Source organism: Notolepis coatsorum, assembly GCF_963971535.1.
Source record: "Notolepis coatsorum genome assembly, chromosome: 3".
NCBI classification, from domain to species: Eukaryota; Metazoa; Chordata; class Actinopteri; order Aulopiformes; family Paralepididae; genus Notolepis; species Notolepis coatsorum.
In genome coordinates, this window is record NC_140167.1 from 194,083,668 (window position 1) to 194,110,743 (window position 27,076).

The 27,076-nt window shown below is 42.8% G+C and overlaps 2 protein-coding genes across 2 annotated transcripts in view; both read left to right on the forward strand.

Annotated features, from left to right (window-relative positions):
- The window catches only part of spryd7b (SPRY domain containing 7b), a 33,545-nt gene extending 31,371 nt beyond the window's left edge, over window positions 1-2,174 (forward strand). The window contains exon 5 of the mRNA XM_084309636.1: window positions 286-2,174. Coding sequence (XP_084165762.1) covers window positions 286-383 — 98 coding nt within the window. The 3' untranslated portion in view covers window positions 384-2,174. The remainder of the gene's footprint in view (window positions 1-285) is intronic.
- Window positions 2,175-2,702: 528 nt separating this feature from the next.
- kpna3 (karyopherin alpha 3 (importin alpha 4)) overlaps window positions 2,703-27,076 on the forward strand; it is a 74,039-nt gene continuing 49,665 nt past the window's right edge. The window contains exon 1 of the mRNA XM_084310025.1: window positions 2,703-2,839. Within this exon, the coding sequence (XP_084166151.1) occupies window positions 2,771-2,839 (69 nt within the window). The 5' untranslated portion in view covers window positions 2,703-2,770. The remainder of the gene's footprint in view (window positions 2,840-27,076) is intronic.

Sequence of the window (27,076 nt, forward strand, 5' to 3'; positions counted from 1 at the left end):
ACTGCCCGGTAGTACAAAGTACAAATAAAAATCTACCAAAATCTACAGTACCCCTCTTTAATCGGATTATAAGTGGGGTGGTGTACACTTACCATTCCAAGTTATTTGTTTTTTTTGTGAATAAAAGGTGGGAAAAGTTTGATTTAATGTTTTAATTTCAGGCTGCGAAGCATACAACATGAACATTTTCAAATAGGCCGTACATTATTGAGCAATGAAGTGCTCTATTCGTTCAATAATCTATAATTAACTGGCATTTTTTTCTTCTACCTTTTCTTCTTCCAGTGGATGACAGTGCCATCTTAGACTGCCAGTTCAGTGACTTCTACCACACGGCTCCGCAAGGCTTTGAGAAGATCCTATTTGAACAACAAATCTTCTAAACACCTCCGTTCCTGACCCCCTCCTATACACACACACACACACAGTTGAAAGTTGCACACATAAACACATACATGCAGGCACAAACTTACACACACACACAGAGACTGAAACATGGTTGCCCATGCATACACATTTTGCTCACACACACAAAAGCATACATGCCACATGCACAGCTGAAAGTCACACACACACACACATGTATCTGTGCTCTTGACATTGATTGGATCATGTTGTGTCTGGCTTGAACGCCCCTGTGTTACTATCCCTGTGATTACTCTTGTCTTAACTGCTGCTGCTGTAGATTCCATTCAGAAGGTGATGTTAGTTGCAGGGGGGGGGGGGTCCTGGTCACGTCTATTCGAATACCAACCGGTTCATGCTTCTGCGTTCGCGTTTTGCGCTCTGATTGGCCACTGATGTTTCTGGTCGCACCAATCGTGTGACGGCAAGTTCTTTCGTCGGTTAAGCTTAGGCACTCTTTCGAAGTTGGTTAAGGTTAGAGTTTGTCTTAGAGCAGGGCGATAGAACGCCAGCCCTGATTCCAAACTCTAACCTTAACCAACTTCGAAGGAGTTGCCTAAGCTTAACCAGTGATAAACTAGGCGTTAGGTAGTTTGCTGCTGGTCGAGGTGGAAATGGGCGCGTCACGCGATTGGGCGCACATGTCACATGACCAGAAACGTCAGTGGCCAATCAGATCGCACCAGAAACGGCAGTGGCCAATCGGATTCGCAAAACGCGAACGCAGAAGCATGAACCGGTTGGTATTCGAATAGACGCTTCCTGGTCTGCTTTGTTGGGCAGTAAAGAATATGGGGAGTGTTTGCTGATGAAAGACGAGACAAGACAAGTCATTTCGTATTACTTTTGTCTCTTAATATTCATCCCACATACACTGAAACTGTATTGGTTGCTGCTTAGATATTCAACTGTAGTGTGTATAGATGTCGTCTTTCAGTCAGTATCTAGGTGCAATGGTATGGTTTTTTGTTTATCAGGACCAGAAGCCATGTTTTGACATGCTTTATACTTTAGTTATGTGATCATGGAAGGTAATCTCTGAATTTAAATGCCATACTGACATGAAGGCATATGCCTTAACTACTGTATATCCATATTTATTTCATTTGTAGATTAAAAGCAATATTTCACTTTGGTTTGACATTTGTTTTAGGCATGCATGACCCAATTTGACCCATTGTGTTCATGAACCATCAGTATTGGCCTGTCTACCCATAATGTCACTCACTTTAATTTGGCTGTCTTTAACCAGAAAATCATAACTAACAAACTATAAAGTTGGCAACCAGGGTTATTTATTGTATTACTTCAGAGGGTGGGATACTCTTTTTAAAGAAATTACTTCACCTGTTTCCAATTGTTTTTTGTGAGTGGTGGGGGGTATAGTAGGCTAGTGGTGAAAAATCATTCTAGGAGCAAGTTTTCATGTCATGCTGGAAAATTCTATTCTTATACCAAAGTGAAATGTTGCTTCAGTAGCAAACTCAAAGAGGTAATCTGGATCACTAATATGAATAGCCTACTAGGTTTGATTAAGCATTAGAAATGTTTCCCCCCTTGTCTGTAAAATACCTTTTTTATGGGCTATTTATTCCAAATATCAGTAAATATGTAAGGTATATAATGTAAATCTATTTTATTGACATTGCATATTCACTATTGAAGTGTGAAATTTGTCTAATATTTCAAATGCTTGTTTTTTTTTGTTTGCACTAATGTTATTGTAAGATTGTAAAGCAAATCCAAATATAGTTGAGAACATCAAACTTTTCTGTCTGGATGTATCCCCTTCTTACTGTGTCCGAGTGTTTTAATGCTCTTTGATATAATCACCATGCCATGTGCGGCAGATCATGTCTCACGTTGATCAAACGGCATCTATGAAACTGACTAACACCTAATCAAGGGCCCACCAGGGAGTTCAAAACGTGTAATCCCTATCTGATTGGATCAGATTTGTATTAATTCATTTCAACTCATCATGAATTGAAAATGGGGGACCCTGATCATGTAAACAAGACGAAAGTCTTTCTCTGGTCTGCATCCCCTTAACAATTGTGTGTATTGAGCCGTACTGTACTGTACCCAATCTGCAATCTGTTTAAACATTTCAATCAATCAATAGGGATTCAATGTTTTGAACTCCAGGGGCCCTGAGGATCCCCATCCCCATGCAAATCGAGTCATCAGGACGACCCACACAGGAGGTATGCAGCATAGCTCCTCCTCTCTGCGAACTGTTACGTCTCCTGCCCCCTCCGTCCTGAACCCATCGTCTGCACCACAGGAGCTGCCGTGCCTCCTCGACTTCCACGGAGATCCCGAACAGCCGGAGTGATAGTAGCTAAACCTCGGTACAGCCATCATGGCAGAAAACGCCGGCTCGGAAAACCACCGCATCAAGAGCTTCAAAAACAAGGGACGCGATGTCGAGGTAAGACTGCATTCAGATATGGTGGCAATGACATGGCTCGTCTTGGTTTTTTTTACTCAGAAAACGAGTCTTGTAGTCGGGCCTCGTTGGGGGGAGCCTGGCCCCGGCTGCAGATACTATCACGGTGGGTTCGCCATGGGGCCTAGCAGCTAGCTGCACTGACGTTAGCCTACCGACCACTTATCTAGCTTAATAAGGCTTATCTTCATCGTCAGTACTAGGCAGTATAGACTTGCTAAGGTTATGTCCCTGACATCAACAGATCGTCGTTTGATTGTACACTGCCATATCAAAGCTAAAAACAGAATTGCTGAAATTGCGGCCAACGTCAGACGATAATACTGTTGTCTTAAAGGAAAACTCTCAACATTTTGGGAAATTAGCTTATTTGCCATCTACCCTGGAGTTAGACAAGAAGATACATACCTTTTTCTTCTCTGTGCATGCAGTAGGAGTAGGAAGACGTTTGGAACTAGGCTAATGGAGGAACCCATTTCCAGTGACTGACGCTAAGCTAGGCTAACGGTGCGCGTCTTCCTACTCCTACACTGCATGCACAGAGGAGAAAAAGGGTATGCATCTTCTTGTCTAACTCCAGGGTAGATGACAAATAAGCTAATTTCCCAAAATGTTGGAGTTTTCCTTTAACGTTAGCCTGGTAACTTAACGTTGGCTGGTAAACTCGACTCTCACTAAGCGTTAGAGCAGCAGAGGAGGGCCGGTCGTACGGAGTGAGGCAGGGCCCGTAGCGACTTCACACGTTTGATCGTTACTTGCATAATAATAACGTTCATAACGTGGGATTGTTTACGTTAGTAGATTACGATTCCCATTGAACCTCACTTGTTTGCTACGCAACCAAATCGAGATTGATCATGTCAGTGTGTCACCCCCTCCCCTCCGACCTAAGTTAGCTAGATAGCCACTCCTTGTTGGCTAACATCACCAAACTGACAGCGTAAGCTAGCCGAGTAGGGTCTAGCTGCAGCGGAGAATCCTCTCACTGGGCAAGCCTGTGGCAGCCACGAACCTACTTTCTATAGAAGCACTGAGGTGCGCTGTTTTAAGTGAGCGTGTGTTATTGGCAGTGATGCGTTCTTCATGGGACGGGGTTGCACGCAGTGCAGCCAAAGTTTTGTGAGCAGAAGCGTGTGCACGCACAGGCACGGATGTGCACGGCACGCGCATGCACACAGGAATGCGCTGCACTCGCCAACTCGCTATAAGTACCCACCTGGGCTACTTTGCATATCAATAGCGCCGGTCGTCAGGTGTGTTAAATACGTTCTCAGATACATTCACACAGAACTTGTGAATGAAATGTTTTACATTCCATTCGTAGAGGCAATTAGGCACCGTCTTTAGTCTGTGCTTAAGCAAGGGAACATTTATACTCGGGAGCGCACGCACGCGCCCTGAGTGCACGTGGTGTCATTAGCGTGCGTGCAGCCTGTGTTGATATGACGAACGCAACACTGGTTATTGGATTGATTGATTGATTGAGCATTTTATTAATGTCCGCCTTGTTTCGAACTGGTTATGCTTAGCCCCTCTTTCGAAGTCGGTTATGCTTAGAGTTTATCTTTAGAGCAGGGCGAGCAGCCCTGATTCCAAACTCTTAAGCATAACCAGTTCGAAACAAGGCGGACATTAATAAAATTTTCAATCAATCCAATAACACGCTCACTTAAAACAGCGCACCTCCGAGCTGCTTCTATAAAAAGTAGGTTCGTGGCTGCCACAGGCTTGCCCCTTGAGAGGATTCTCCGGCGCTGCAGCTGGACCCTATTGAAACTGACAGCGTAAGCTAGCCTGAGCTGCTAGCTAACTATTAACTACGCTAACGTTATGCTGTGACCTTAATTGTAAGGTTTAACGGTATATGACTGTCAATGACAGCTGTCCCATCAAAATCCTCGTTAAATCTAGGCAGTCAATCTAACGTTAGCTATAACTAACCAAGTACGTTATTAACTAGATTAGCTAGGTAATGTTAGCTATAGCCAAGTCACAAACGGAAACCCAGCGAACGTTAAGTTTCTTAGCTAAATGATGAAGCTATGATAATGGATATTTATGGATTGAATCGTTGACGCTACAGTATTACATAATCTGTTCAGTATCAAGCCTAACGTTAGTCACAGTTCCGAATTGACATATCAAACATGAACTTGTGTAATCTTATCATTCCAACATTATTTGGTAACGTTTAACGCTGAAAGATGATACTATGATTTAGGGCTGGGCGATATGACCAAAAACGTTATCGCAATAAAATTATAAAATTATTTTCATATAACTCGATATCGATAATTATCGTCGATATAATGTCTGTCAAGTTTAATTAACTTATTATGCCCGGCGCCGATACGCGGGCTGACTTGTTTTGCTGCTGTGAATGTCTCGAGAGTCGAATTGATGTCGTCATCAGTCCGCGCACGTTAGCAGAGCGGAGTATCTCAAGCGGAGTATCTCATGACTCAAAAATGACCCTAAAATACTCTGTTCCGCCCAATTCATTGCAACGACGTCCACCGTATACCCCACACTACTATAACAGTTACCCTCAGAATTCAAAACACACACCAACTCGGCAGGTAACCTGTGAAATAGCGGCGTGCAAGCTAATTAGCCATAGCCAGCCTCGTTTCCAAGCGGAGTATTTCATGACAATGTACTAAAAAATTACCTTAAAATACTCTGTTCCGCCCAATTCATTGCAACGACGTCCACCGTATACCCCACACTACTATAACAGTTACCCTCAGAATTCAAAACACACACCAACTCGGCAGGTAACCTGTGAAATAGCGGCGTGCAAGCTAATTAGCCATAGCCAGCCTAGTTTCCAAGCGGAGTATTTCATGACAATGTACTAAAAAATGACCCTAAAATACTCTGTTCCGTCCAATTCATTGCAACGACGTCCACCGTATACCCCACACTACTATAACAGTTACCCTCAGAATTCAAAACACACACCAACTCGGCAGGTAACCTGTGAAATAGCGGCGTGCAAGCTAAATAGCCATAGCCAGCCTTGTTTACCGAGTCCTACCTCCTTCCGGGTCTCCTTCCTCTATCGGCCATCTCCTTCACCGATTGGTTGTTAGTGCGTGTGCTCATATCCAAGCTTGGAAAATCGATATATCGAAACTTTGCGACCACGTTTCATGTTTATTTCGAGGAAATAATTTATCGCGATAGTTATCATTATCGTTTTATCGCCCAGCCCTACTATGATTGCAGAACGATACATTTATCAGGGATATGGTGGGCAGATGTGTAGAACACGGATCTATAATATACATATAGTCAAGATTTGCGTTTATCCGCATGTCTGGGTTACTTTAAGCCTATGCCAGGTCATCCATCAACACAGCTTGGGCACAGGTAGCTAAGTCGTTTAATGTTGCATCCTTCAAATGAAGTCAAAATGCAGTTTTGAATACACGTGAGCATAATATTTAAGCCTCTGGAAAAGGCAATTGTAGACATGGACTCCAGTAAGGTAATATGAATACAAAACAAATCTGTAAGGCGGCTGGGTGGCGCAGCGGTCTAAGCCAGGGCTGTACGTTAACTTTTTTTGCACATAGCACTGGTGCTACAGAGGTTGATAGTTTTGTAGCACAGGCCAAAATCTTGTAGCACAAGTATAAAACGTGTTATATTTGTAACAGTCACAAATGTGCCTATTGTATTTGTGTTATTTAGTTGCAGTGCCATGTTTGGCTGTCATTTAGTATATCGCCATGTGTTATTATTACTATGATACTCTCATATGCTATTTTCAATTAATATCATAAACAACATAAGGAATATTAGCATAATTTTGAGTGGACTGAAGGAATGAGTCAGTGTAACTGAGGGGTACAATTCCCTGACTGTATTACTAGATATGATACTTACTACCACTACCTTTGTACTTAATATTCGGCCACCCAGTACACGGCATAAATATATTATCATAAACACTCTCACGTAGATGAAACGGATCCAACACAAATGTACGAAGTCGAAGTATGCGTTTATTACTACACAGCAATGGTGTGTAGAGCAAGCACTTAATCACTTAATTACATTTATGAATTGAAATAGTATGCACTTTTATGGCAAAGAGTATTCGTCGGTATATCAATAGAGAATGTCCAATCTCTGATGGCGCAGGTGGTAAATATACGACCTGGAATAGTTAAGGAATAACAGCAATGATACTTTAATGATTATATACTGGATACACTAGAGGGGGTTAATCCGGTCGCTTGTAAGCCGACAGGAGTAGGAGGGGGGGGGTAGAATCCGGCTGCCTCGTCCGGCCAAGGGTATCCCAGGTGAACCCACTGTAGTGCCGTTCAATGCGCCGGCGATCCTTGGACCACAGATGAAAGCAGGTGGACTCTTTGTGGGCCGGCTCTCTCCGGTCCACGGGGGAGAGACGTGAAGCGACCTCGTCTTGCAGAGCGTCTCCTCACCTTGCGTCCTCTCCAGGGGGGGGGGTTCCAACACACGGCAGTGTCGGGGGTCTTTATCCATGGAATAATCAAAGTATACAAAGCATAATCCGTGCCTGGGAAGGCGGGCTGTCGTCGGTAGAATAATCCGGTATACAGGTCCACTCGCTCGTCGGCTCTGGGGCTCCTCGGGTGCAGCTTCACATGGGGTCAACCACCCTGGGTAAGCAGCCAGTTCTCTGCCCGAAACGATGGGGTACTGACTACGGTAGTATTCTCACCGCACGAAGCACTATATATTAACAGACTATTATTAGCTTAATAGACTACGTCCAACTCGACGATATAGTGCCAAATATGACTATTCAAATATTAATATACACGATGTCTCAATACCGATGGTAGGCGAACTTGGCCTTACTCCCACACGTGGCGTCGCGGGGAGGCTTTACGTCTGTGACTCTATTGGAGGGTAAGAAACTGGACTGAAAAGAAAGTCCTACTTTAGTAGCGCAGTATATATACGCACTATGAACAAATAGTCCCATTAGTGGTGCGGTAGTCAGATTCCTACGCGGAACTAGGACTTGTTCGTACATGTGGAGCGGTACGTTTGAACTGGGTCTGAGGGGTATGGCAGCCTGGCACCAAGGTCTCGACCAATAGTAGAATGGAGACTATTATGGGATGTTCAGTAGGCTAGAATGGATATTCAACGCATATTGTATAAGGAATATACAAGGGATATCAGGGAATATTAGAGAATATACAAATACAATTAAATATATATATATAAATAAATATATATATTCGGTTTAATCTGGCCCTTCACAACAGTCAGCGTTAATAGTTTTAAATGCAAATAATTTATTGAAACGTAGAAGTGGGGTCGGTTGGGACACACACACAATGGGGGACCCTGATGTAAACAAGACAAACGTCTTTCTCAGGTCTGCATCCCCTTAACAATTGTGTGTATTGAGCCGTACTGTACTGTACCCATTCTGCAATCTGTTAAATAAAGTTTTCATTCATTCATTCACACACACTGTTTCAACTCACCACCCCCGCATCATATTGTAGTCTAGTCTGTCTTCAAACTTCCACTCCTCTCGAAACTTGTTTATATTTGAATATCAACATTATCTGTCCATCCTCAGTTTACTATAATATACTCCTGTCCTGACTAGTGACTTCATCATCTTTCCAAACGCACGCACGCACACACACACACACACAGGGAAGGGGAGAGAGTGCCCCCCCATTTCCCTTTCCCCAATCCACACTGTGTCTGCTGGCTCTGCCTCTGATCAGGATTAGCTTGTTAGCTTGCTAACGTTGTAGTGATTGTAATGGTACATAAACGTTAATTTCGGGCGATGTGCGCATAAAGGAATGGCGACGGTGCAAAGCATGTAGATGCATTTGACCCGTTGCGAGAAAAAAAACCCACCACAGACTTATTTCGGGACGTGTAGGCGCACTGCTGTGTTAACGCAGCAACCGACCAACGCGCTGCTCTGCTTGCAGAAGGCGCACGGATAGGGCGGATATGACTCGTCGAGTTGTCACAAGAGTTTTTTCAAAATAAGATTATCATATGCACCTGAACGTTGCTAGCTTTCGGAGCCTAGCTGGAGCTGCGCGTGGGCAGAAATGAGACCCGCTACAGGATTTTCAAAATAAGAGTATCTATATGAACCGAATCCCTATCGCACCAGTGCTACTGAAGTAAATCCATCCATCGCACAGACCGCTGTTGCTGTAGCACGTGCGATATATATGTCGCACTGTACAGGCCTGGTCTAAGCGCTCGTCACCAATGCAAGAGACACCGGTATCGAATCCGGCTGTCAGCGACTCAGCGTTGCTTCCGGCTTGGCGAGAGGGAAGCCAGTGGGGTGGTATTCTGGTCGTTGTAAACAGCGACTCCTACAGGTCGGTCAGGGCGCCTGCACAGCAAAGAAGGGATATGTTGAAGGTAGTGTGACCTCCCACGTGTTACACATCACCAATGAGAGTCCGCGCTGGCAGGTGAAAAGAGGTTGCTGGCTGTCTCCTATGTGACGGAGGAAGCATCTGATAGACTTCAGGACTCCCTAGACCAGGGGTCAGGAACCTTTTTGACTGGGAGAGCCATAAAAGCCAAATATTTCTAAATATATTTCATTGAGAGCCATATAGTATTTTTAACATAATAAATTAAATATGTCTTACTTTTAATGCGACTTCTGGTGCTGCATGGTTTTGCTGATGGCCTTGTAATCTGGTTCATACGTGGTGAGATTGAGCTTCATGCAGGCGTTGAGGCTTCCATCAGTTAAACGTGAGCGTAGGTTGGTCTTAATGTTCCTCATATGTAGGGTTGGGCACCGAAAACCGGTTCTAATAGGAACCGGTTCCTAACTTCCGGTTCTGGAACCGGAAGTAACATATTTGAATTTCGATTCTAAATTTCGATTTTTTTTTTTATTATTATTTTTTTTTGACTTTTTTTTTGACTTTTTTTTTACTTTAATACCCTAGTTACAGTACAGCAACCAAATTAAACTGTATCAAGTCAACTGAAAATGTGAATAGTATGATTTTCTTTTTGAAATAAAAAAATTAATAAAAAATCTCCTTCGAAATAAGCTGTCACCTGTTTTGACATGCACCTCAAAGAATCGGAATCGAGAATCGTTTAGAACAGGAATCGATATGGAGAATCGGAATCGGAACCGGAATCGTTCAAATCCAAACGATGCCCAACCCTACTCATATGCGAGAATGACTGCCCACATGCATATGTAGAGCCAAACATGGTCAATACGGCAATACTCACGCTGCATTGTGTGGTATGTCTAGAGCCATATGAAATCCGTTTTATTTTTTTCCAAATTCCATTTTATTTTTTTCCAAATTCCGTTTTTTCCGTTTTAATATTTCAGAATTCTGTATTTTGCTTTGTACGCTCATTTTACCATCAGAAATAGTGTCTAATAAGTGGGAATGAATAAATGTCCACAATTTAATAAGATATAACAGTCCATTTAATAGGGCTGTCTTAAATACTTTGAAGCTTCGAAGCTTCGTTCGATGGGCATGGGATTCGAATATGAAAATAAAATTTGATTATTAAAAAAAATATATATATATATATTTTTGCTAAATCAACTCTGCCTCTCTTTGTTAACTACAACAAGCAATGCTGTTTGTTATTTAAGATGAGGTCGGACTCGGCACTGACAGATTTGTGTTCATTGTGCTGCTTTTATAAAGCCTCAAATGACGGCTTACAATATTTCATGAAAGCAAAGTGTTTTGTTTGTCTAAGATTTTAAAAGGTTTAAACTTTACAGCACTGACAAAGTTGAACAACATAAAAAAAAAAGTTAAAAATATATGGCTCGCGAGCCATAGGTTCCCGACCCCTGCCCTAGACCGACCAGTGGGGGGCACATGCGAGCAACAACCAGGAAGGGGAGGGGGGAATTGGCATAACGACGAAAAAAATTGGGATGGGAGAAAATCTGAGAAAAACACGAGAAAAGGTGGATACATTTTTTTTACATCTGTAGAACAGAATTCTATATTTAACTTTATCTGAATTGGTTCATGAATATCTGCTGTCTGTAGGACAAAAACTGATGAGACACACTTTAGGCAATCGCTCGGATGTGTACCTAGTACTAGCTAATGCTATAAGGTATGGGTTGCAAATCAATGGGTTTTCTTAGACCACACAGAGGAGTAGAGTTTCACCACCAACTGGCCAAAAAACACAGGTTCCAATCCAGACCCATGGGTTGTTTTGAAATGGAGAGCCAATGTGATAAGCACATGGCTACTACTATGACAGACAGACATGGCCGAGTGCATTCCTGATACTATTTCAAGCATCCTGGAGGTCTCTCTTTGGTTTTCTCACGAGCCTCCACATGAGTTTGAGCTTCCCAATATGGGTTAAGATGACTACAGCAGGAAATTGCCACTGTTTTTTAGCCTAGTTTGGACAGGGAGACTGGCCGCGTGAATACTTTCCCTAAGGTGGTTGTCGGTTTGCGCGATCTGATTGGCCACTGACGTTTCTGGTCATGTGACATGTGCGGCCAATCGTGTGACGGCAAGTTATTTCGACGGTTAAGCTTAGGCACTCTTTCGAAGTTGGTTAAGGTTAGAGTTTGTCTTAGAGCATGGCGATAGAACACCAGCCCTGATTCCAAACTCTAACCTTAACCAACTTCGAAAGAGTCGCCTAAGCTTAACCAGTGATAAACTAGGCGTTAGGTAGTTTGCACTCTGGCTGTTAGACCCGGAAATTGGCGCAGAACTTGCCGGCACACGATTGGCGCACATGTCACATGACCAGAAACGCCAGTGGCTAATCAGATCGCGCAAACCGAACGTGGAAGTAGGGCTGGGCGATATGGAAAAAAATCATATCGCGATAACGATATGATAATTTTATTTTATTTCTCGATATTGATAATTATCGAATTGTTATAAGTATAATTTTTTTTTTTTTTTTTTTTTTTTTAACAACAGATGTATGTTTATTTTGCAGCAATTCTTTGTCATTGCCGCCATCTTTAGTGTTACATCCCCTCACACTCCAGTTCTCAGGCTGCAGCTGGTTTAAAAGCTAAAGTAAACCGGCTTCTCTGCTGGCTGTGGCTCCAGAGGAGTTGAACAGTTCTGGCTCTGCTAGTTTATTTTCGATCTTTTGGCGTTTTTTTGCAAACCACCGCACATGTGCACTGTGACTCGTGACTGGAGTCTAGTTCTGCTAGCACACATAGCCTACTGTGTACAGACGGTTTCAAAATGTATTTTAAATTAGAAAGCAAACAAAATAAATGGACAAGAGAAAAATAAATCTGAATTTGGTCAGTATTGTCATTTGGACAAGCAAAGCCATTACTTTAAGTTGCAGGCAAGAAAGACAAGTCTGTCCACTGTCTCTGGTTTTAAAACTGCCCTGTTGCAGGTAAATAAAAATAAAAAAAAATAACGATTTTTCGATTTTTTTTTTAATTTCGATATTCGATATCGATTATTAAAATATATCGCGATATTTATCGTTATATCGCCCAGCCCTACGTGGAAGGACAACCACCTTAGGGAAAGTATTCACGCAGACTGGCCACAACAGATTGCTTGTTGTGTGTTTTTGGAGCAAATAAGATGCATTTCAGTGTTTATGAGGCTAGAAAAGTCTGAGTTGATTGCATCACATTTCTGTTTCGCCTCACAGCCTTCCCAGGTGATTGGGCATGCTTATTCCAGTATGGCATCATTCTGATGACTGTTATGGGTCAGAATGCTCACGGCTCTGCTGTGATGGGCTCTGGCAAATGTATTCTTGATGTGGACACTAAGACGTGGTTGCAATACAGCTGTCATCAAATACAACTATTTAGTGTCTACACTCTACATCACTTAGACTTACATAAAATTGTAGTAGGCTACATGTGCTCTTAGCTGCGACAGTGGGGCAGTAGCCTTGATCAGTGTATCCTTTTTGACCATGCTTCCTCCGGTTAGTGAGGTGGCATGACTGTGGCGTTGCATGTCGGTTGAGAGAGGACCCTCTCTGCCCCTCAGCCTCCTGAGTTAGAGCTCTCACTGGCCCAGATTACATAACGGGCTATTTAGGACGGCAATATGAACCGCTGCGAACAGTCACAAGATCTGAGACCATCTCCTCGAGCTGTTATGGATGGACTGGAAATCCACCAAACACACAAACACTCCAATGGACCTTTCTCAAACCCGCTCTCTTTCTCTTGATCCTCCAATCACAATTGTTGCTTTGAGGAAGCTACCATTGTGATTGGAGGATCAAGAAGAGAGGGCCGGGTTTGGATTAGTCCGTTAGGCAAAAGGGTCCATCCGTCGTGTCATGTTTGTGCTGTTTTCCTTCCATTTGGCTACAGCTCTCAAGCTCTGCATTCCTTTTATATGCAAAAAACAAGGATTCGGTTACAAGCTGATGCTTTTTTTTGTTATTAGATAATTGATGCAATATATTTGTTAATTAGGCTGCTTTGTAGTTCAGCCTGAGTATAACACCTTAAAGGGGCAGTTCACCCTAAATGAAAAGAAAACATACCCCGGCCCTTACCCAGAGTGCTATCCATCCAGATAGTTTCAGTGTGATTTGCCTAATAATAATAAACTTTATTTGTATAGCACTTTTCATACAGAAATTGCAGTTAAGTGCTTCACAGCAGTAAAAAAGACAGGCATAAAAAAGAGAGGTAGTAGTAAGGTAAATCAGTGTTTCACATTAGGATCTAGTATCCCAATAGGCCTCTCTGTTTATGGTTTCATTCAGTAATACAAATAATAAAATAGAATAGATTAGACGGAGTAAAAAAGTGTGGTTTGATTCAGTTAAAAAATAGGCAATACTAAAAATAATAAAATGGAATAGACCAGAGTAAAAAGTGTGATAAAATAGTTCAATAAAAATATACAATAACATTTACAACAGAGCATCGCTCATAACACTTTCAGGGCCACTGGGATCCGTCTAATCTCACTCTATAAGGCCAGCTTATCATAGCAACCTTTCATTGTGCGTGAGGCTGTTTGTAGAGCTAAATCTATACTTTATATTATTGCTATCTGTCCATTGTCATTGTCAATTGACACTATAAACCGTCCCTTCAATATGCCTTAAATTTAAAAAAAAATTCATCAATACCTTCCCATTTTATAGCGTTGTGAATATGAACGTTATATCGGAATGGTCTGGGGTATTTCCTCGAAGGCGAGATACAGGGCGCAAAGCTAATCGAATGGCGTTTCGGCTATACACAAGCTAGAGCTAAAAATCAAAATTCATATTATCTGTATCATGGTCCACCATGAATGCATAAAGGGGGGGGGGGGGGGGGCGGGGGACGTCGTTTCTGATTATTGATTACCAATAACAGCATTAGCCTCATTTGCTGATCGGCTGGTTGGCTATCAAAGCAAGGCCTGATCAGCATGAGTGAAAAAGCTTGTGAAAAAGCTCTTACCGTGGGCCGGTTGGATCCCAAAAAGGATTTCCCAGTTATCGATCGTCATCTGGTAGATCCATATGTCCATTGGCTGATGCTATATTCCTTTACTGCAAACTAGGGATGCACCGAATGGGAAATTCTTGGCCGAAACCGATACCGAAAATAGGAAACAGTTGGCCGAAAACCGAATGCCGAAAGGCCGAAAATGATTAATATAAATATATATGTATATATAATGTATATATAATCAGCTACCTGATTATGGCAAAAGACATGATTATGGCAAAACTTAACTTAAATAATATTAATAATCACTATTATGGGCCCATAAAACATTTATTCAGCACTTTTGAATGCATACATTAATTCCAGACTGACTCCTGAAAGATTGTACAATTTAAACATTTTCTCTGTGCATACAACAAAATGTGCATTAACACTTTGGCTGCCTAAGGTTAAATTCATGATATACCATAGATTGCCAGCTCTATTTGTCTATGGAGAAAGTCCCCTTCTTTGCAGGGCTATAACTTTTTAAATTCTATTGCTACATTGCCATTATTAGGGCCCATTCAAAGTCCTATATGTATTGTTCATTGTGTAGCAACGTTAAACTTTTTCATTCACATATTCATAGTAAAGTATGGTCTAATGTATAAGTATGTTTTCATCTCTTTCTGCAGCTTTCTCCAGAACGTGATATATAGCCCCAAATGCATTATATTGATGATGAAATACAGTTTGATGGCAATCAGCGCGATATAAAAAATTCCAACTAGACGTACTTCTAGAAGTTACTACACGTCATCTGATGTTGACCGGATGGGCGAGGGGGCGTTTATAATTCCGTGGGCAGCGTTATACCAATCATCTAATGTGGGTCAAATGTTGATAATAGCAGTTAGTATCGAAGACGGTAACGTTACACGCTCAAACTCACCCTAGTCTCCGCGCGCCGTTGGGCGATCATCGTAGAGTAGAAATTCTATCATTATGGGATGGCGATTTACCCGGTCCATCTCCAGCTTGTATAATGGTATATACGTCCAAATCATGTTGTTTATCGAGTTATTGGCAATCGATCACTGTGTAGCGTGACGAGCCAGAGTCCCGGGACCTATAGCGAGTGCCCGGAAGTAATACGGAGTCCAGCACAACCTCTATGGCACATCCTGTTAAGCAGTTGCGCCGATCGGCCACCAGATGGCGCTCCTGAACCGCCAGAGAGCTCAGTGGGTCCTGCTGGTGGATCTCAGGCCAGCGGAGGGGACATATGAATCCGATCGCAGATTTTTGAAATATTGATATAAGGACGACGTAAAGCGTCCTCCGGCAACTTTAGCATGGCCAGCAAAGACGTCTAAAGACGGTTCCCGGCACCCAAAGTGTTAACACTTTGATTGCCCAACTCGAGTTTAAACATTTAATACATTTCAAATGTATTTCCAGAAATCATGACCCAGTTACTCAAGATAATCCACAGACCTTGTTGTGAGCAGGGGGCGGCTACGTGGCGTAGTGGGCAAGGCGCTCGCCACAAAATCTGTAGACGCTGGGCTTGCCTGTTCGAGCCCAGCGCTCCACATTTGCTTTCAGTTTAGCTGGTCGTCCGTACTAATACACATTGGCCGTATTAGGGGGTGGGAAACTGATGGGTGGGGATCGGGCGTTGTGGACAGCGACTCCTACAGGTCGGTTGGTGCGCCTGCGCAGTAGAATCAGGAAGTGTCGGGGGCAGCGTGAGCCTCCCACGCGTTACTCCTCGCCACAGAGATCAAGCTGCGCAGGTGAAAAGATGCGACTGCTGTTACCTCAAGTACCGGAGGGGACTTGTGCTATGTATGACTTAGTCCACATTGCAGCCGGCTTGTGGGAGGCAAGAAACAGCGTTCGTGACAGGGGAGGGTTGAATTGGATGATACGAAATTGGGATGGGAGAAAATATAGAAAATGGGAGAAAAAGTGGATAAAAAAAAAAGACCTTGTTGTGAGCAGTTTCATGTAGGAACTATTTTCTACCGAAGTACACCCCCATAATAATGTAGGTGGGTGTACTTTTAAGCATTTAATGTATGACAGTCAGCTAGCCATGAAAGTGAAATGTACTGATGTCACGGTAATGTCATAACGCACTGCACATCTATCATACATGTCTTCTATTTATTTTACCTAAACCCAAGTTAGCATTTTCTTCCAGTGATCCGCTGTTCTACAGAATCTATGATACTACTATGAATGGGCTGAATGTTTCCCACTTTGGACGCCGGAGCAATACCGTACGTGATGTGTTGTTAAAAGGCAAACGATCTAAAGTATAGGAATACGTTTGCAGGGCTATAACTATATTCTATATTATAGCTATGGATACAATACTATGGCCCATTTGACATCACCTTACACGCAATTTAAAGGTGGCTACAAGGCTCATTCTGATAGTGGCTTTGGTAAATCAGATCACGCGTCAATCTTTCTTTCACCAAAGTACAAACAGAGAATCAAAAGTACTCCTGTAGTCTCGCGAGAGGTGTTTTCAAGTTTCAAGTTTCTTTAATAGTTGTCATACAGAAGTACAGAATACTTTTGTACAAAATGCTTCTTACTGTTGCGCTCCAGAGACTGTGCATGACAAGATAAGTATGAAATAAAAACATAGTAAAAATTAGAAGAAAAAAAAAGAGGTCACAGTGTTCAGTTTAGACATATGTACAATGTTCGTAGACGTAGTTACCATACAATATACAATACTGTGCAGTGTACTAATATACAATACTATATAGTGCAAGGCATAAATGGACGAGGTGCAGTTTAGGTACAATTCACAGTAGGTGTACGAGTTGTAGTGCAAATCCTTTATCAATAAATATAAAGTGTAAGTGTGTTTGTGTGATCTAAAGTGTGGAGAGTGGGTGCTGCAGTGTGTTGTTTGTTTGAGTGAGTGTGTGTGTGCGTGTGGGTGTGTGTGCTGTGTGCATTTGATGGTTGTTGCATAGTGATTATTGTTCGTTTAGCGATTATTGTTCGTTTAGCAGCCTGATGGCCTGGGGATAGAAGCTCCTTCTGAGTCTTTCTGTGCTCGCCATAAGACTCCGGTATCGCTTGCCTGACGGCAGCAGTTCAAAGAGGCAGTTGTTCGGGTGGCTCGAGTCCTTAATAATCCTCTTAGCCTTCCCCTTGCACCGCTTGTTGTAAATGTTCTGGAGGGTGGGAAGCCCCCCTCTAATTGTGCGTTCGGCTGAACGTGTCACTCTTTGTAGTCTGCTACGGTCTTGTGCAGTGCTATTCCCAAACCAGGAGGTGATGTTGCCGGTCAGGATGCTCTCTATTGTACATGAGTAGAAGTTCCTAAGGATCTTCTGACTGACTTGGAACTTCCTTAGGCGCCTGAGGAAGTAGAGGCGTTGTCGTGCCTTCTTCACAACACTGTCAATGTGTGTGGTCCATGTCAAGTCCTCGGATATGTGGGCTCCGAGGTACTTGAAACTGTTCACTCTCTCAACTGGTGCCCCGTCGATGCTGAGGGGGCTGTAGTCCTTGACCCCCGACCTCCTGAAGTCCACAATCATCTCTTTTGTTTTGCTGACGTTCAGGGAGAGGCAGTTCTCCTGACACCACTGTGACAGGTTCTCTACCTCTTCCAGGTAGGCCCTTTCGTCGTTGGCAGAGATCAGGCCCACCACTACTGTGTCATCAGCAAATTTGATGATGGTGTTGTTGTTCCGCTGTGCTACGCAGTCATGTGTGTACAGGGAGTAGAGGAGGGGGCTCAGAACACAGCCCTGGGGGGCCCCTATGTTGAGCGTGATGGATGAGGAGGTGCAGTTGCCGGCTCTTACCACCTGGGGTCTGCCCGTCAGGAAGTCCAGGACCCACTGGCACAGGTCATAGTTCAAGCCCAGGTCCCTGAGCTTGGCTATGAGTTTGGAGGGGACTATGGTATTGAATGCTGAGCTGTAGTCGATGAACAGCATTCTCACATAGTTCCCCTTCCTCTTGTCCAGATGTGATGCTGCTGTGTGCAGCACATGGGCTATGGCGTCCTCCGTGGACCTGTTGGGGCGATATGCAAATTGCAGAGGGTCCAGGTTGATGGGGAGGGAGGAACAGATGTAGCCCTTCACTAGCTTCTCAAAGCACTTCATGGCTATGGAGGTGAGGGCTAGGTGCAGAAATGGGATTTGACGTCAGAGGAGACGCTCCGGTCTGTGTTTCACTGCACAGACTGGAATGTGTTCCGCGACACAGATAACATTAATGTCTACACGGAAACAGTGCTGGACTATGTTTGTACTATGGTGGAAGAAACAATCCCCACTACCAAAATGAGAGTTTACCCAAATCAAAAACCCTGGGTAGACAAATCCGTCCGTGAAGCTCTGAGAGAGCGCACCAAAGCATACAACGACGGCCTAGTGGCAGGCAACATGAATGACCACAAGGTGGCGCGATACAATACAACGTAATGAGCACAGTGTCAGAGGCCAAACGGCGCTACAGGGATAAAATTGAACTCCAGTTTGAACAAGCTGACTCTAGAGCTATGTGGCAGGGGCTCAAAACGATGACAGACTACAAAGGCGCCTCCCTCAAACTGAACAGTGACATCTCCTTAGCAAATGACCTCAATACCTTCTATGCGAGGTTTGATGCTGGTAATAACAACACCAGCTCACAAGCCACGGCAATGGGGGGGGGGGGGGGGGGGGGTCGGCTGCTGATGGAGGCGCAGTGTTCAGGGTAACAGAGCATGAGGTGAGGCGGACCTTTAAAAAAGTGAATATCAGGAAGGCAGCAGGTCCGGACGGCATCCCCGGCCGCGTCCTAAAAGTCTGTGCCGACCAACTGGCCCCAGTATTCACTGACATATTTAACCTGTCCTTAGAACAGGCTGTCATCCCCACCTGCCTGAAGAAGTCCACTATTATCCCTGTACCCAAAAAATCCAAGCCTGCTTGCCTCAACGACTACCGCCCTGTAGCTCTCACCTCCATAGCCATGAAGTGCTTTGAGAAGCTAGTAAAGGGCTACATCTGCTCCTCCCTCCCCATCAACAGGACCCCCTGCAATTTGCATACCGCCCCAACAGGTCCACGGAGGACGCCATAGCCCATGTGCTGCACACAGCAGCATCACACCTGGACAAGAGGCAGGGGAACTATGTGAGAATGCTATTCATCGACTACAGCTCGGCATTCAATACCATAGTCCCCTCCATACTCATAGCCAAGCTCAGGGACCTGGGCTTGAACTATGACCTCTGCCAGTGGGTCTTGGACTTCCTGACTGGCAGACCCCAGGTGGTGAGAGCAGGCAACTGCACCTCCTCATCCATCACCCTCAACATAGGGGCCCCCCAGGGCTGTGTTCTGAGTCCCCTCCTCTACTCCCTGTACACACACGACTGTGTGGCTCAGCGGAGTAGCAATACAATCATCAAATTTGCTGACGACACAGTGGTGGTGGGCCTGATCTCTGCCAACGACGAGAGGGCCTACCTGGAAGAGGTCAAGGTCCTGGCGGGATGGTGCCAGGAAAACAGCCTCTCCCTGAACGTCAGCAAAACAAAGGAGATGATTGTGGACTTCAGGAGGTCGGGGGTCAAGGACTACAGCCCCCTCAGCATCGACGGGGCACCGGTTGAGAGAGTCGACAGCTTTAAGTACCTCGGAGCCTACATATCCGAGGACTTGACATGGACCACACACATTGACAGTGTTGTGAAGAAGGCACGACAACGCCTCTACTTCCTCAGGCGCCTAAGGAAGTTCCAAGTCAGTCAGAAGATCCTTAAGAACTTCTACTCATGTACAATAGAGAGCATCTTGACCGGCAACATCACCTCCTGGTTTGGGAATAGCACTGCACAAGACCGAAGCAGACTACAAAGAGTGACACGTTCAGCCGAACGCACAATTGGAGGGGGGCTCCCCACCCTCCAGAACATTTACAACAAGCGTTGCAAGGGCAAGGCTAAGAGAATCATTAAAGACTCCAGTCCAGGGCTGTACGCTAAGCTTTTTCACTAGGGGCAAAAAAAAAATATTTTTTAGGGGCAAATTTTTAAATAACAATTTTACCATTATTAAAAAAATATGTTCCTCCTGCCTCATTACTGTGGTCCTTTTATTTAACATTTAAGTGCGTTTGTTTTCAGGTTTGTATCTTTTATAATGAACCAACCGAGAAAGTGTGTAAATCACTAATAGAACAAAAACAACAAACTGTGTGTGTGTGTGCGCACGCTTGTGTAGTGCTCCTTGAATGAGATCACCACAACACACACACACCATTGCATTAATCAGGAGGACAAGAAACTCTGCATACATTTGTTTCACAATGAAAAGTGCTTTAGAAATCAAATTAATTATTATTGTAAATAACCCCATGAAAGGTTTATTATTTGTATGGGTAATTACCTGCTTCATATTTGTGATGTTACTGGTTTCAGTGTGTGCCTAAAGTGATCAATGTGTTGGGCCGTTTATAGAAATCTATGCCAATTAATGTTTATGTATATCCGGGACTTTTTTTAGTAAGAATTGAGAGGCATTTGTATATGTGACCTTTATTTTGAAAACCGTGTTGCGACGCAACCTTATTTACATTTGCGCTTTTGACAGTGAAATGTTCAGTCCAACTTAGCTCGAAGGAAAGACTAATCAAAAAGGTTTAATTGACCCGTATGAGGCTCTTACGGTAGGACTTTGATTGTTTATAGAAGTGGAATGTAATACTATGCTAAACGAGAAATAAACAGTTTGTGACAGCCAGTAAAGTTGCAAGCCACTTTCATTTCATATACGGGGACACCGTGACAATTATTAGTATTATCTTATTTGCATATTGTCTCATTATTAGATAGATAGATAGATAGGTTGATATTTTATAAATTTAAGTAGACAGTATTTCACGTCCTAATAGTGGGCTACTACTACTACTCACCTAATGCATGGCTGAACCTGAACGTTAGAAGTGTCCGTGTCCCCGTCAATCAATCATCACATCATCACGTCAATCATCATCATCTTATCATCTCTCCACATCGGACGTGGTTGTCATAAGATGGACTGATATCCACTCCGTTGTTCTTGCAGAGCAAAATTTGTATCTTAAATGTATTGAAATGAGGTGCTTCTTTGGCGATGCAATAGCCCATATTGAAAGGAAGAGAGGCCACATTCAGTTTCGTTTTGCTAGGAATTATGGGATTTGGTGTTGGATGTATAGACTACGCAGACAGGGACATGGTCTTTAATCGCACGATAGACTACAAGTACCAAGTATATAGCGTGACCTAGATTCACTCCACACGCAAATCTTTTTTTTCACTCAGGCTATCGGTGATCGCAGTAAGTTCATTAATTGCCGACAGATTCTTTCATAGCACCACGACATTGTGTCGCACTGACAGCTCGCGTGAGTGGCGTCATCACACGCCTTGGATAATTTAGGAGTGAAATGCGAATGCAAGGCTTGAAAGCACTACTCGCAAGCCCGCCCCCAGATAATATTTACCAATCGCAACGGCCAATTAAAGGGGCAATTCGCGATCATATCATCGCAGTGTACAGGCCTGCAGTCACCCGAACAACTGCCTCTTTGAACTGCTGCGGTCAGGCAAGCGATACCGGAGTCTCAAGGCGAGCACAGAAAGACTCAGAAGAAGCTTCTATCCCCAGGCCATCAGGCTGCTAAACGAACAATGAATGAACACTACACAACAACAACCACCAAACGCACATAGCACACACATCCACACGCACACACTCACTTTAAACAAACACACTGTAGCACCCACTCCACACACTTTATAGCACACACCCACTTTAAACAAACACACTGTAGCACCCACTCCCCACACTTTATATTTATTGATGAAGGATTGCACTACAACTCGTACACCTTACTGTAAATTGTACCTAAATTGTACCTCATCCCATTTCTGCTTTGCACTAGATAGTACTGTACATTAGTACACTGCATAGTATTGTATATTATATGGTAACTCAGAACATTGTACATATGTCTATACCGAACACTGTGACCTCATTTTCTTCTTCTAAATTACATGCTATATTATGTTATTTGATACTATCTTGTCTAGCACAGTCTCTGGAGCGTAACAGTAAGAAGCATTTTGTATGAAAGTATTCTGTACTTCTGTATGACAACTATTAAAGAAACTTGAAACATCACCTATCTATCGTTCAATATGAGAAAAAGAATAAATGTTTCCATCAATACGCTCCTGCTTTATACCGTGGTGAATATAAGTATAGTTTTAGAGTAATCCTGTATAATCCCAGAAAACGACGCTATGCAGCAATACGTGCAATTCACTAAAAACGTTGCCATTTCTCGCCTGTTCATGCTACTATTTTGAAATCACATCTATATTATCGGTATTATGTTTCATCATGAATGCATGAAAGGGGGGGGGGGGTTGATGCTTTGATCATCACCAACTGTGCCGTTGTGGAGTAAAATACACATTGTGATTGAAGTGAAATCATGGTTGGATCTAGGGCTGACCTTCGAAGCTTTTTTTGGCAATCGAAGCTTTGGGGCCGAGCTTCGATTTTAATTCAAAGCTTCGAGAGAAAGAAAAAAAAGTTAAAATATATAATTATTTTTTTTATCTTATGTTGTGGGACTTGTACAGCACTTTGGTAAACTTTGTTGTTTTTAAATGTGCTCTATAAATAAAGTGGATTGGATTAATGAATTAAGTAGCCCCTTTCGTGACTGTGACGCAGCCAACAAGGTTTCACTCGGCTGTGTGATTTAATTCAAGGTGGATCGCTGTTGTCGTTTGAACAACTTCAGATTTCATGGGAACTACCAATCCCCCAAATAAAGAATGTTTAAGATGAATGAAGTAGGGTGGTCAGGTGCCGTAGCGGAGATTGCGTTCGTCACCAACACCGGAGACGCTGGATTCGCCTGTTCGAATCCAGCTCACAGCTCCGGCGTTGTCACCAGCTTGGCTGGCCGTTCACACTAATACAATTGGCTGTATTAGAGGGTGGGAAAAGCTGGCTGGGTGGGTCCGGGTCGTTGTAAACCGACTCCTACAGTTCGGTCGGGGCGCCTGCTAGGGATGGGTACCGAATTCGGTACTTTTGAGGTACCGAACCGAAACACGTCGGTACTACAGAGTATCGAATCAAGTTTTTTTACTTTTTTTTTTTACTTTTTTCTTTTCATGTCAACGTTCACACGCACAATATATGCTTACCTAGGATTTTACTTGATTCAACAACAAAGCAGTCGGAGCAATGACGAGCCGAAAACTGTCAAAATTGTAGTTATTTGAAGTTTGGATTTTTTTTTACGACTGAGGTAGGTAAATTACATTTCTTGAGACTAAAGTACCGAAAAAAGGTACCGTTGGGTACCGGTATCGATTCACAGGTACTAGGGATGCCCCCCGGACCCCGGTTTTGAACGGGAACCGGTACTATATTAGAAAATACCGGAGTATTTATAAGCTCCGACGTCCTCGGTACTGCTATCGATACTCTAGAGAAATTATTATTATTATTTAAAAGTTGCGAACGATCCTCTCTCTGTCTCTGCACGAGAAGCGAGCCGCAGCCAGCGAGTCAATTATTACACACACTCCTCGCGAGTCGCTCGCTAGTGCTACACATAGACATATGGGTACTACATACGGGTACTCCTTAATGAAAGTCCCCGACGCCCCGTGCTATAGCGCGCTGCACACAGACAGCAGCTCTGCATGCACTGAGTCGTGATCATGGCGCATTAGGGATGGGTACCTTTCACATTTGAACCGATACCGGTACCGGTACCGGTACCTGTGAATCGATACCGGTACCCAACGGTACCTTTTTTCGGTACTTTAAAAAAAAAAAAAAAAGATTATTAATTTTTTTTTTTTACTTTTTTTTTTTTTTTTTTTACTTTTTTCTTTTCATGTCAACGTTCACACGCACAATATATGCTTACCTAGGATTTGACTTGATTCAACAACAAAGCAGTCGGAGCAATGACAAGCCGAAAACTGTCGAAATTTAATTTACCTACCTCAGTCGTAAAAAAAAATCCAAACTTCAAATAACTACAATTTCGACAGTTTTCGGCTTGTCATTGCTCCGACTGCTTTGTTGTTGAATCAAGTCAAATCCTAGGTAAGCATATATTGTGCGTGTGAACGTTGACATGAAAAGAGAAAAGTGTAAAAAAAAAAAAAAAAAAAGTAAAAAAAAAAAATTAATAAAAAATATTTTTTTTTTTTTTTATTTATTTTTTTTTCGGTTTCTCACTTGATTCGATACTCGGTAGTACCGACGTGTTTCGGTTCGGTACCTCAAAAGTACCGAATTCGGTACCCATCCCTATGGCGGATAGAGCGAAGCGTTCTAAAGTATGGTACTTTACAAGGGTCAATGCCGACAATGCACGTTGCCACAAGTGCAACAAAACATTTGCCAGTAAGGGTGGCAATACGAGCAACCTATCAAAACATTTGTTGGCAAAACATGATATTAGCGTGCAGAAATGCGCCGTATTCGACTGCCTTGCGCGCAGTGGTCCATCTGCATCCACGTCCACTGCAGCCGGTAAGCCAAGATACGGAGTTTCCTAGGCTAATAACGAATTATTACAAATAGGCTAATAAACAAAATAATTGTTTAGCTACAAATACTACAATCTAAAAACGTTTTATAGATCGTCAAGCTGAGGCGTCAGCCACCAATGTGTCCCAGGCCAGTGAGCCCAGGGCCACCACACATCCTCCCTCTACCTCCCTCCACCACCCAAAGTCCTTTCTCCCTAGCAGCTAGAGGAAGGATGACAGAGGATAGGGTGAACGAGTGTCACAGTTCTGTTAGCCTTTTGCATTTGTTGTTTATTATAAAAAGTCTATAATTCAGAGTCAGACACATTTAAAACATTGTTGCTGCTGTTGCTGAAGAAATTATATTAATTTATTATATTTATTTATAAAGTTATATAAAAGAACATTGCTGCTGCTGTTGCTGAAGAAATTATATTTATTTATAATACTTATTTATAAAGTATTAAGTTGTATAAATAATAAAGCAATGTCGATTCTGTTCTTAATTAATTGTCTTTTTTTCTTGCAAAAATAATAATCAAAAAGAACCGATAAGAGTATCGATAAAGTACCGAACCGTTAAGCAGTATCGATAAGAGTAGTAGTATCGATAAAATCCTAACGATACCCATCCTCGGTTCAAATGTGAAAGGTACCCATTAGGGCTGCACGATTTTGGGAAATAATCTAATTGCGATTATTCTGACAGATATTGCGATTGCGATTTGCGATGCGATTATAACATATTTAAAAAAAAAAATTACAAGAAGAATGTTGCTGCTTTCTGTAGTCGGGTCCCAACTGCAAAATTACTGTATTACCCTGTATTATACACTTTTACTATCATGTAGACTATTCTGCTTTGTGTTTACATGTGATGTATTGTATACATGCACATTTATTATGTTCTTGTGTGATGTATCGCACATTTTATTGCTGTGTGATGTATTGCAAATGTTATTGCTGTCATCTTGGCCAGGTCTACCTTGCAAGGGAGATCTTGTATCTCAATGGGACATCCTGGTAAAAAGATTTTTTTTTTTTTTTTTTTTTTTTTTTTTTTTAATTGCAGGCTTGGCGATTTGATAATTGCATCATTCCAAATCGCGATTTCGATTAAAAAACGATTAATCGTGCAGCCCTAGTACCCATCCCTAGCGCCTGCTCAGCACGGATAGGATCTAAGGGGGGTAGTGTGATCCTTCCACACGTTACACCCTCTCAGTGAGAGTCCGTGCTGCCAGGTGAAAAGAAGCGGTTGATTGGCTAGACGTGTGTCGGAGGAAGCACGTGATAGCCTCCACTCTCCCAGACCGACTGTGGGGGGTAAGTGCGCAGTGACCAGGAAGGGGATTGGGAATTGGCATAACGACTAACATTGGGATGGGATAAAATCGGAGGAAAAAGGAGGGGGAAAAAAAAATTAATGAAGTAAGATTTTGATTATTTGAAATATGACCTGTGTAGACTAAACTATGCACAGAATTATGTCAGTCTACAAGGTCCGGATTCTACATGGTCCGGCAATGTAGACCTTGTAGACTCCACTACAGACCAATTATCAGTGAATGTTCATGCATTTTTAAGAAGGGCTACTTCCACAAAAAAACAAAGAACTCACCAAAACATCTCGGTAGCACCTTATCTAAATGTTCTATTTCATATATTTTTATGTATTGCATGCATTTCTACATTTTATTTCCTATTTTGTTTATTCATCCCAGTATCTTTCTTTCTTATGTGTGGAATTCTACAAGGCATGTAGGTGTATATGTGTTTGAGGATGATATCCTTCAAACAGGCAATAGTGATGATATAATTTGGGCATTGCTGAGCTGGGTTACTTTCCTCCAGTGTATTTGTCCCCCGGCCCCACCCAATGGCCCCATGCGCACACCACACACCACACACCACACACAAATCGAAGTTTTATTTTTTATTTTTTTACTTCGATTTTTTTTTAATGTTCGAAGCTTGTGCCATCGAACGAAGCTTCGAAGTATTTAAGACAGCCCTAGTTGGATCACAGCAGGATTGATACCATAGGCCTTACCTTCACTAGGATGTACCCCAAAAAGAATATTCCAATTATCTGATTGCGACTCCCAGTATTGGTGTCGATCGTGTCGCCAACATAATCCGCCACACATCATGGACCGGGAGCAATTCACGCTTCTCAATCCGATCGGGACAACCAGTCCCCTTG